We start from the raw sequence: 12037 nt of genomic DNA, 5'->3' as shown, positions 1-12037 counted from the left end.
AGTTAGGCATTTTAGTAAGTATGAAGTGATATCCTGCATTTTCCTAATGACTACTGATGGTGAGCATCTCTTCATGGGCTTACTGGCCTTTTGTATATTTTCTTTGGAGAAATATCTATTCAAATGATTTGCCTGTTTTTTTTTTAAATTGATTTCAGAGAGAGTGAGAGGAGGAACACTTGAGCCAGGGCTCTTTGCCTGTTTTTATCATTTAGTTTAAGAGTTTTTTATATATTCTGAATACAAGTCTCTTTTCAGATATATATTCTGCAAATATTTTCTTCAACAATTTGTTTTTATTTTCCTAATAGTGTTCTTTAAAATGCAAATGTTGCCGAAACAGGTTTGGCTCAGTGGTAGAGCGTCGGTCTGCAGACTGAAAGGTCCCAGGTTCGATTCTGGTCAAGGGCATGTACATTGGTTGCGGGCACATCCCCGGTAGGGGGTGTGCAAGAGGCAGCTGGTCGATGTGTCTCTCTCATCGACGTTTCTAGCTGTCTATCTCTCTCCCTTCCTCTCTGTAAAAAATCAAATATATATATATATATATATATATATATATTAAAATTTTTTCAATTTTGATAAAGTCCAATGTACCTATTTTGTTGTTGTTGTTGTTTGTGCTTAGTGTCATATGTAAGAAATGATAGCCTTGTCCAAAGTCATAAAGATCTACTCTCATGTTTTTTTCTAAGAATTTTACAGTTTTAGCTCTTTAATTCAGATCTGTGATTCTTTTTTGAGTTAATTTTTGCATATGGTGTGAGGTAGGAATCCAACATCACTATTTTACATGTAGATATCTAGTTGTGACAGTACAATTTGCTGAAAATACATTAACACTGTTGAAAATTACTAATTATGAGGGATTAGCTTTGGACTCTATTTCATCTTATAGAGTTAAAGGCATTAATATGCAAGTTATTCCCTCAACTAGGAGTTTGACCAGGGGGCGGGGCCAACCAGACAACTTCCTGTGGCCTCTCCCTCTGGAAGGCCCCACCCCCGATTGTCCCCCACCCCAATAAGGGTGGGACCAGCCTGCCAATGGCCTGTGGCCCCTCGTGAACGGAGCCCAATTCTTGGTGAGTTAGGACAGTACTCTAACCAGATGAGTTATGAGGCCAGAGGCTAGTCATTTTTAATGTACAAGTATTTCACCTCTGGTTCAATTTATTCCTATGTATTTTATTCTTTTGGATGCTGCTGTAAATGGAACTGTTCTCTTATCTTCAGATTGTTCATTGCTGGTGTATAGAAACACAGCTGGTTTTTGTGTGTCATTTATGAATACTGCAACTTTGCTAAGTTCGCGTATAAGCTCTAATAGTTTTTTGTGGATTTCCTAGGATTTTCTATACGTAAGACTATGATATATGCAAACAGAGTTTTCCTTCTTGCCTTTAAATCTAGATGCCATTAATTTCTTCCTCTTGCCTAATTGTCATGGCTAGACCCTCCAGTACAATGCTGAGGAGAAATCATGACACCTTGTCTTATTTCTTAGCTTAGAGAAAAGCGTTCAGTCTTTTACTATTAAGTGTGACATTAGCTGTGGGTTTTTCATAAATGTTATTTATCAGGCTAAGGAAGTTATTATAAAGTATTTTAATACTGAGATTTATATCTCAGTAATAAACCAAGGCTAATAAGAGCTTTTGATTAAACTTTCCATAATTATCAAACTCAATTCAAAACTATGGACTTTTGATTCAGCTCCAGTTATATCAAACCTACAATAAAGGTTTAGTTTCCTTAACTCTACAACTTGTTTTTAATGCAAGTTCTGCCAAACTACCCTTAAAATTTTTTTCTTCTTAAAAAAATATATTTTACTGATTTTTTTACAGAGAGAAAGGGAGAAGGATAGAGAGTTAGAAATATCGATAAGAGAGAAACATCGATCAGCAACCAAGGTACATGCCCTTGACTGGAATCGAACCTGGGACCTTTCAGTCCACAGGCCGATGCTCTATCCACTGAGCCAAACTGGTTAGGGATGCAATTTATTTTTCACTCCTAACAAAACAAATGTACACTTTTTTCTTGAATGTGCACATTGTATATAAAAGTGTATGTTCTTTTTAAACAAATGTCATCCAAGCACCCAAAATATGCAGCTAAAATCAGTTATGTTGCTCCTGCCAAGGAATCCTAAATAGTCAGATGATGTACTAAGAAACCACTCCCTAACCCATGGTCACAAAGATTTATTCTTATATGCTGTTCTAAGATAAGGTAAACTAAAACACTTTGTCAAAATTTCACATGTCAAATGGGACATGTGAATAATATTTTAAAAAGTACTGTATTCATTATCGTGTCTAACCCATTAAGATCAATATAAGTATATATTAAAAATTCTAACACAAAAATGTTGAAATTATTTGTGACATCTAGTCTTCAAGTATATATGCATCTTTACCTCATAAAGTTCTTCCCATTTCAACTCATGGAATGAAAAAAAGAATAAAGATCTCACAGGTGGAGCATAAACTCCATCAAGTAAAGCGTTCTCCTTTACAAAACCTCCCATCTTTATTTTAGTGTGCTATATACTATCCTAATGAACTGAAAGAATCAATTAGCCTGTTTAAAAAAAGGTTACTGACTCTTCTCTTATTAGCAGGATAAAGTCCTGAATAGGAAAAATCCTTTAAGATGTTGGCACTCATCAAGCTTTTTCATATACTGAGAGAGAGAGAGAGAAAGAGAAGGAGGGAGGGAGGGAGGGAGGGAGGGAGGGAGGGAGGGAGAGAGGGAGAGAAACATGAATGTGAGAGAGAAACATTGATCAGTTTCCTTCCTTTTATTAGCTCCCAGACTGGGGATCAAACCTGCAACCCCACCCAAGTATGTGCCCTGACTGGAAATCAAACCGGCAACAATTTTGGTGCCCAGGACAACCCTCAACCAACTGAGCCACTCCATCCTGACCATATAATTTACGTCTGAAGAATTAAATATTCCATTTACCTCCTTTGAAATTATTTTATTATAATGCCTGTTACACTTTCAAGAGTATATTATTTGTCATTTTTTCACTAACATTATTATAATTCACATATTATTGGTTATAGATATACTCAATAGTACACAGAATCATTTTGTCACTCAATAATATTTACTGAATGACTGCTATATGCTAAGCCTAAATAAAGTCCCTGCCTTTCGGAAATTTATGGTTTAGTGAAAGAAGTCAAATAAATGAAATAATTCAGAGATAAATGTTAAGGCAACAGAAAAGATCATGTGATAGAGAGTGAATAGGGGGAGAGGGGGGAGCAATTACTATTCTCTAAGGAGATGACCTGACAACTGAGAACTAAATAATGATGAAGAGTTAGAACAAGGACTTTCTAAGCAAAAGGAAGAGCAAGTGCAAAAGCCCATGATGAAAATGAACATGGTATGTGTTTGTTTTTTGTTTCGTTTTTGTTTTTTTGTTTGTTTGTTTTTTGGGGGGGTGGGAAGCAGATGAGAGAGAGAATGGCACAACTTTGTAGGCCATAGATTTTACCTAATTGCAATGGGAAGCCAGTGGGAAACTAAACAGAAATGACAAGATATGATACATCCTTTCAGAGGATCACTGTTGCTGCTATGTAAAGAATGAAATATGAGGAGTTGATGGAACACAATATTCTTTCTTTATATGGTTTCCTAGTCCTCTCTCTTCTTTTCTGTTCCCATTTCTAGCACCTGACTGCTGGTTCTTATATCCTTCCACTACCATCTCCCTGCTTCTATAGCTAGACTAATCTTTTTTTTTTTTTTTTAAGGCTTTAATCTGCCTATCTTTTTGCTTCTAAAGCCTCAAAAACCCACTACTGTCAACAATATAAAAATTCAAATTCCTTGACATTCAATAACATTCCACAATTTGATTCTAAACCACCTTTCCAGCCTCATTTTCCATGATTACTCTGACTGACTATTCTTCACCTCCATATGGTCTACTCACGGTCTGAACACAGCTTATGATGCCACCTTCCTGCTTTCAGGGACTGCCCCCTTTCCTTAGATCCAAATTCTATTTCTTCTTCATGGCCCAGCTCACATACTCCTTGACTATCCAGAGCAGTGGCTTTTTTTTTTTTTTTTTTTTTTACTATGACCATAGTATTTTACATCATGTCACTTTACTTCAAGCAATGCACTTTGAAATTTTCTATTCTATTCCTTTTCTAAAATGACTCACTAAAATGACTACACAGACCACAACTGGGTTTCAACGTTCAGCATGAAAACCAATTGTTGTACAACTTTCTAGAATTCACTGCTAATTTAACTAGATCCTGGTGTTGAAAGATGAAATCTGTAATTACCCAACTATAATTACCTTAACCTTAAGAATAGGATAGGGTCAGTATCTTATACTTCATTTGACCTACCGTGATGCCAAGCACAGGTTTTATTAATCATTACTGAAGAAAATGACTGCTATTAAACACAGCTATCATATTTATGATCAGATAGGATCATGACTCGGTCTGTTTTGTGTTTCCATTGTCTTGTTTCAAAATGGAGTAATGCTCGTCAAAATGGGCTAGTTTTTAGTATTGCATAGTGGGGGAACACAGCAAGTACTCCATAAATGCTTATTTTCATCTTTGCCTCAGAAGTATGACAAAGGCTCTAAATGGAGGATAACTATTGCCACCATTCATTGGACATGCTTTTTGTTTTGCTTTGTTTTGTTCTGTTTTGTTTTGTTTTGTTTAATAAAAAATGCGCAGGAACTTCTGCTCTGCCTAGGAAGGCATTATTAGTCCATTATCCTCCTTTAGGCCTTCTAGCTTTGCCAACATTGCAATAAAGGTGAGCTTTTTGTTTCAATGTAATGACAGATATTCAGATATTAAAGTTGGATGGCCTCTCTTGCCACAGCACTGAGGCTCCTGACCATTAAAGTTCTGGTAAAGTTGTTGTTCTTTCAAAAACATCATCAGTAATTTTAATTTAATAAAATAAAAAAACAATGAAGTAATCTAAAATCTGTAACTGTTTCTAATCTGGCAAAGGACCCAACACATAAGGTAAGCTAATGTAAATTCTTGATTATTAAATCTCAAAGATTCATTCATTTTACCATGAGATGATTTATACAGATTCTTAGGGAATGCAAAACAGCTTAGAGGTACCGTGCTGACCTTTTACCTCCACCTCCTTGTCTGTTAAGACCTATTATGGGTCTAGGGAGACAGGGTGAGTCCATATTTTCCGGTGTATAAGGCGACTTTTGAAACAAAAAAAAGTCAACTGAAAATCGGGGGCAAAAGACCAAAATTGCACAAAAATTACCTGCAGATCTTGACGGCAAAGTAAGTCTTTTCTTTGAAGTGGGGGGTAGTCTTATACAGCGAATATAGGCCTAAACCTATGTTTTAACTGTAAAAATTAGGGGGTCGTCTTATATGCCGGAAAATACGGTATGCAAGTAACAAATGCTCTGAACCATCTAGACCAGTGTAGCTGTCAGGGTTATAGGCAGAAATAAGCCCCCCAGGATCTATCCAAAAAAGGATCTGAATTTCTTTATCAGTCCTGGGACTATCTAAAGCTCCCTAATAGGCTGTAGGCATTTTGGGGTGATTTTGGACCAGAACAAAGTTCTCTGGGCCAGCCAGACCCAAATCTCCACCATCAAGCTTCTTTCTGAGACCTGGGAATATGAACCTCAACACTGGTCAGCTTTTGTCTCCTCAAGGACAGATCCAGGGCTTCAATCATCCTGGGGCTTTAAGTTCACCAACAGTTTAGAGCCATCTACTCTACTGCTTACTGCACTGCCCCAGTAGGAAACACTAACTCAAAGCAGCTTTACATGCAAGATTGTAGAACCAAGGTAGAAAACAAAGAAAAAACTTCTGATATCAATATGTATGTAAAGCAGCAACATTTCAAAACTATGCATTACTTCAGAAATATATTTTCAGAATGAAGACAAAAATCAAATTGCCCTTTTCATATGAGCTCACACTCAAAAGCAAATGAATGGTAAAGCTAAAATTCTATTTATTTTAAAGGATGCCAACGTTAGATTAACTTTTTTTTTAAATTTAAAATGTCAAATAAAAAATGGTGTCTTGGGGAAAAAAGGAAACATTAAGTAGAACTAGATAAAGGCTTAAAACTATAGTAACAATACAAGCTTAAAATTTTTAAATATTATTTTTTATATCTGGCTTCTTGCAAATTTGGCTAAAACACCCTCTCCCTTAAATCATCCTGTATTTACCAACATTTCTGTTTTTTTGCTGGATCACAAGCTAGTAACTTTTCAGAAGTGAAGTAGAGGTTATTAAACCGGAATCTTCCTTTGGCACTCACTCTCTGACATATTCCACTAAATAAGATTTATTTATGTTGATAGATACCCCGTTTAAAAACAAATTCATCTTGGAAAGGTTAATTCTGCATTACCTTTCAATTAAGCCTCAAGGAAGAGAGAGAGGGATGAACAGATAAAGGAAAGAAGGGAAGAAGAGAGAGGGGAAGAAATAATTTGAGAAACAAAGGCTATGTAGGACTATCGGGAGAGGACAGAAGAGGATGAGGGAGCCAGGCCTCACATGAGGTAGGGTAGGAAACAACCAGAAAGACAGACCTTAGTACATAAAATGGGGACAAAAAGCCTTCACTGGAGACACTGGGGATTATGTACAGTCCAGGCAATAAAAGCCACACAGGTTACACCAGTGCCACAGAAAGACACTAAATTCAATAATTTATAGGGGATAGCAAAGTAATACTATGGGTGATAAAATTATCAATAAATCAGAACTGGTATGCAGAATGCATGAAACAAAGTTTACTCAAAGATTTAAAGAACTCCACTCTGAACAGTTTACTGAAGATTCAACATTAAAAAAAAAAAAAAAAAAAAAGGTTTTTGCCAGGTTTTCAATGAGGATCTCACCCAAGGACCACATTCAGGTGGGAGAAATTATTATAAAAGCCACGTTTATCAGTATTTAAAGCATGTGACCCAAAGTATACTCTGAGCTCTAATTTAAAGTCCAATGTAAGGTGTTGGTTTTGTGTGTGTGTGTGTGTGTTTTTTGTCGAATCCTCAGAGCTGTTACTTATTGGTCTTTTTGCTCTGTCTTAGCCATAATATAAGGCAGAAAGGAGATTCTTTAAAATGAAAAGTCTCCTGCCAAACTGCTTTGCTACAAACCAGCAAACATCTTTCCTAAACCACTGAACTTTGCTCCACTTCTATCCTTCACTCAATAGAGAAGCCATCAGCTACTATACATGCATCAAATGCTAGGAGCTGAAGATTAAAAAAAAAAAAAATGAACAAAACAGAATCCCTGTCTTTGCGGCAATCATAGTCATGTGGCAGAAAGAGACATGAACAGATAGTACCTGATTAAGTTTTACAGTAGGAGATGAACAGGGTATAACACAAACAAAGTGGTAAAAGCCAAAGTCTGCCTGGAGGACTATGTTAAGCCTGTTCAGGAGAATCTGACATTTAAATTCATCCGCAATGAGGCAGGCTAGTCAATCTGTAAGGCCTTTTCTATTAAAAAAAAAAAAAAGGGGGGGGGGGTGGAACAAAAAAAGGGGGGTCACGGAAATCTTTTTTGTTAAAAATGCCTGGTACAGCACTAGCTGGTTTGGCTCAGTGGATAGAGCATCAGCCCTCGGACTGAAGGATGGGACTCTATTCCAGTCAAGGGCACATACCTCCCTTGCAGGTTCTATCCCTGGCCCTCCTTGAGGCTTATGCAAGAGGCAATCAGTCAATGTGTCTCTTTCACATCGCTGTTTCTGTGTCTCCACCCCTCCCTTCCACTTGCTCTAAGAATCAATGGAGCCCAGATGGCATGGCACAGTGGTTGCGGATCAATCTATGAACCAGGAGATCAGAGTTCCATTCCCGATCAAGTCACATGCCTGGGTTGTGGGCTCGACCACCTGAAGGGGGCGTGTAGGAGGCAACCGATCAATGATTCTCTCTCATTATTGATGTTTCTATCTCTTTCTTTCTCTCCCTTCCTCTCTGAAATATATATATATATATATATATATATATATATATATATATATATATAATTTTATTTTATTTATTTATTTATTTATTTTTAATATTTTAATTGCCAAAACCAGTTTGGCTCAGTGGATAGAGCGTCAGCCTGTGGACTGACGAGTCCCGGGTTCGATTCTGGTCAAGGGCATGTACATTGGTTGTGGGCACATCCCCAGTGGGGGGTGTGCAGGAGGCAGCTGGTCGATGATTCTCTCTCATCGACGTTTCTAACTCTCTATCCCTCTCCTTTCCTCTCTGTAAAAAAAAATAATAAATCAATAAAATATGTATAAAAATTTTTTTTAATCAATGGAAAAATATCCTTGGTGAGGATGAACAATAACAACAAAGTGACTGGTTCTGATAATCCCAGTTTATTGGTTATTAACCTAATATCTATCAAAAAGAGAATATTTGTAAAATCTTCCCTTTCTCTCCCATACTTGTCCTCTTCCTATATTCATTCTCTCAGTAAATACTAATATCACCTAAAAATTAACCTTCTATAGCAAACTAATCACCAATTTCTATTGCATATACTCTAAACTATCTCTTTATTCTGTCTACTTCTTTCTCCAATGGCCCCCATCATCTCTTACCAAGGAGGTTTCCAACCGCCTCCAAAAGAGTGTTCTTGTCTCTGAGATCCCTTCTGCTAATCAACCAATTCTTCACACTGCAGCCAAAGTGATCTTTCCAAAACACAAAGTGGATTGTATGACAACCCATCTTCAAATCATTCCAGCTGCCCCCTATTGCTCTCAGAAAAAGCTCAAACTCTTCAGCATAGCAGTCAACCTCTGGCCTAGCTTGTCTTATGCAACAATCTTTCATACTCATATTGAAAACTTTGGTTCCTTCAATATACAATGCTCACTCACTATCCACTAGCTTTCCAAGACTCCCTCAAAAAAGAATCAGGGGACCCTCCAAAGTAATATTTCAGCACCCCCTACTTCTCTATAACCATACTCACCATACTACATAGGGTTTTAATTACCTGTTTGTCTCCCCAGGAGGTTGTAAGTTCCTCAAGGAGAGAAACTATCTTATGCATTCTTATATTTTCTATGTGAAGCATTATGTCTGCCTGACAGACATATATAGTTCATGCTTAATAAAGATTTGCTGAATGCATGAAAAAATGAAAACTACAAAGAAAGAGAAATTCAATGGTGTACAAATTTTCATAATATGTATTAGTTACACTACTGAAACCTAATACTTTAGCAAGACCATATTCAAGCCATGAACCTATCACAATAGACCTGTTTTCAGAGACAGAAACAAAGGCTATACCATAAACTCAAAATTGAAACGAACTTAAAAATGTATTTCCAGTTTGGATAGTATAAGCTTACTATTTCAGGCATTTATTTATTTACTTATTTATTTAGGAGAAAATACATATATAGCAGAATCATGATACTCTGTACATTTTAAAACTATATATATAACTACAGCCCTGGCTGGTGTGGCTTAGTTGATTAGGTGTCATCCTGGGCACCAAAAAGGTGCAAGTTTGATTCCTGGTCAGGGCACATGCGTGGGTGGCAGCCTCAATCCCAGGTAGGGGATGTGCAGGAGGCAGCTGATAGATGTTCTGTTCTCACATCAATGCTTCTCTCTCCCTTCCTCTCTCTCTAAAAATCAATGAAAATATTAAATATATATATTATATATACATATATATATAATTACATATGCATTATTACATAATTTTCACAGGTAAGATGTTGAGTTTGGTTTTTATACATAAATGAAAACTGCACCTCATTACTGACTCACCGATTCTTTTCCAGCTCATTGTGTGTAGACCTAAGAGGAAAAGAAAAAAAGAGCATTAGCCATGTTTTGTTGCTAAGGTTTTAGAAAGGAGGGATTAGTTTAGTTACTGCTGTATCGCATTCAGTGGATTTATTTAATAATGCAATATATGATCAGACTTCCATAATCTCACTCATCAAGAAGAAATAGACTGTTCACTCAGATATAGTATTTTCAGTTAATAACTAAATATTCTAAAACTGGAGTTTCATTGTTATTTTAATAAAATTAATACTAGCACATGTTCTTTTCCTATTTCTGCTACCCCACAATTTGTTGATTTGCAGACATTATATCAGAAATTTTAATTCACATATTTTTGTTTAAAATGAGGGGGGGGGGTGTATGTATTTCTATGTCTTCTTCCATCTCCATTTACTCCTAAACATAGGCAGAAAAGGTTTTGGCAGCAGAGAAGCTGAAACAGCCTTGCCTTACTGCTAAGTGACACAGACAAATTCATGCCTTCCTGCCTTTTGTGTAAAATATAAACAAGGAAATGTTATAAGAGAGAAAAATAACATAAGCAGAAGATATAATAATAACATAAGGGAACCCATTTTTAAGAGACTGCGAGGATATACCTAAAAATGCTAACAATGGTTGCTTTCTATTCGTGACTTTTTTCATTTTGCTTATCAGTATTTGTTATAATACCATCTATTGTATTAATACTGAAGAAGCATAGTATCTGCTAAAGAATGTGCTAAGCAGTTAACATACACTATCTCATTTTATCCCCCAAATAGCCCTTGTTTTATAAACAAGATTACTAAGGTCAAGAGAGATGCTCTTGTCCCAAGAGTGTCAGTGGTAGCCATGACTTAAGCCCAGGTCTTTCTTACTCCAAACCTCAAGTTCTTAACCACCTGGTGACAAGGAATACTGAAGGGCACAGATTCTACGGCCGGACTGCCTGGCTTCAAATACTGTGTGGCCAACAAATACTGAGTATCTTAAGCCTTCAAAGCTGTCTTAGGCTGTTCAGACAGATTCTAACCTATCTGATTAACAGTTTCCTCATTTGTAAAACTGAAATGTTAACTACTGCAAATATTCTTATTATCTACACTAATAAAAGAGTAACATGCTAATTGACCATGCTTTCGCAACGCCTGCCAGCCAATCAGGAGTGAGTATGCAAAATAACCCAACAAAGATGATGGGTTAATTTGCATACAAGGCACCGAGTGGTCGGGGGGCGGGGTAGAATGCTTGTGTTCCACATCACCCAGCTGCTCCAGGCCTCTGGGCAGCGTGGGAAGATGGAAAGGCACCTTCGACCAGAGCAAAGGCAGTGCTGGCAGCCAGGGGAAGGAAGGCCAATTCTTGCAGAAATCTTTGTGCATCGGGCCTCTAGTTTTTAACATGTATTATTAAGTATTATGTATACTACATGGGACAAATTGTCAGGTTCCCAGTAAAACCCAGAATTAATTTGAAAATAAACAAACCACCATAATGATGAAAAAAGAAACTGAAAGAAGAGATTGGTATTTTCGTTATTTAGTCAGCTGTGAGGACAGTACAAGATTTAGGTATGACAGAGAGGAAGATGCCTAACTATATGTACACAGAGAAAATACTGACCTAAATAATGCTAGCAACAAATGAGTAATTGACTTATCACATACTGCCACACTCAGAAACAACCTCTTTGCTCTTCTGAGCCTGTGGGTCCAACCAAGCCCTTCCAATAAGGTGCCACTGAAATATCCAATTATGATAAATTCTCTATAAGGTTGAGATGAACTGAATAATCCATCTGGTTAACCCACTCTTCTTCTCCAACTAAAATGCCCCTCTGAGAGCAAACACCAATGAACTGTCTTTCTTCCAGACATCCTTACTCGGAATGCTTGGCTTCCAAGGACAGAGAGAATGACATTTCTATCATTTTACCACTGAATTACAGGCAATCTTTTTCACAAATAACATCCCCATAAGACAGACATGTTAATACATTCCCTATTTAACTGGGAGTTATTATCTCAACCAGATCTGTGACTTTTCATTGACTGCTACCCAGCTCTAATACACAAACTTTTAATTCTTTAGGGGGCAGTCTGGTGGCAGACAATAAGATGAAGCACAGAACTGAAACCGCACAAAACTGTAAGAGTAGTGCCACTGTGGGAGGAAAATAAAAGCCCCCATTCTCAGAAT

The 12037-nt window shown here is 37.0% G+C and overlaps 1 protein-coding gene across 2 annotated transcripts in view; it reads right to left on the bottom strand.

The window, feature by feature from the left end:
- MXI1 (MAX interactor 1, dimerization protein) overlaps positions 1-12037 on the bottom strand; it is a 66386-nt gene that overhangs the window by 24759 nt on the left and 29590 nt on the right. For both annotated transcript variants that reach the window (XM_036438982.2, XM_036438983.2), the window contains exon 3: positions 9833-9862. In XM_036438982.2, coding sequence (XP_036294875.1) covers positions 9833-9862 — 30 coding nt within the window. The remainder of the gene's footprint in view (positions 1-9832; positions 9863-12037) is intronic.

This window comes from Pipistrellus kuhlii, unplaced genomic scaffold (genome assembly GCF_014108245.1).
Source record: "Pipistrellus kuhlii isolate mPipKuh1 unplaced genomic scaffold, mPipKuh1.p scaffold_m20_p_15, whole genome shotgun sequence".
In the NCBI taxonomy this organism is placed as follows: Eukaryota; Metazoa; Chordata; class Mammalia; order Chiroptera; family Vespertilionidae; genus Pipistrellus; species Pipistrellus kuhlii.
Note: the sequence above shows the minus strand (reverse complement) of the source record. Positions and strands in the feature narration are given on the sequence as shown.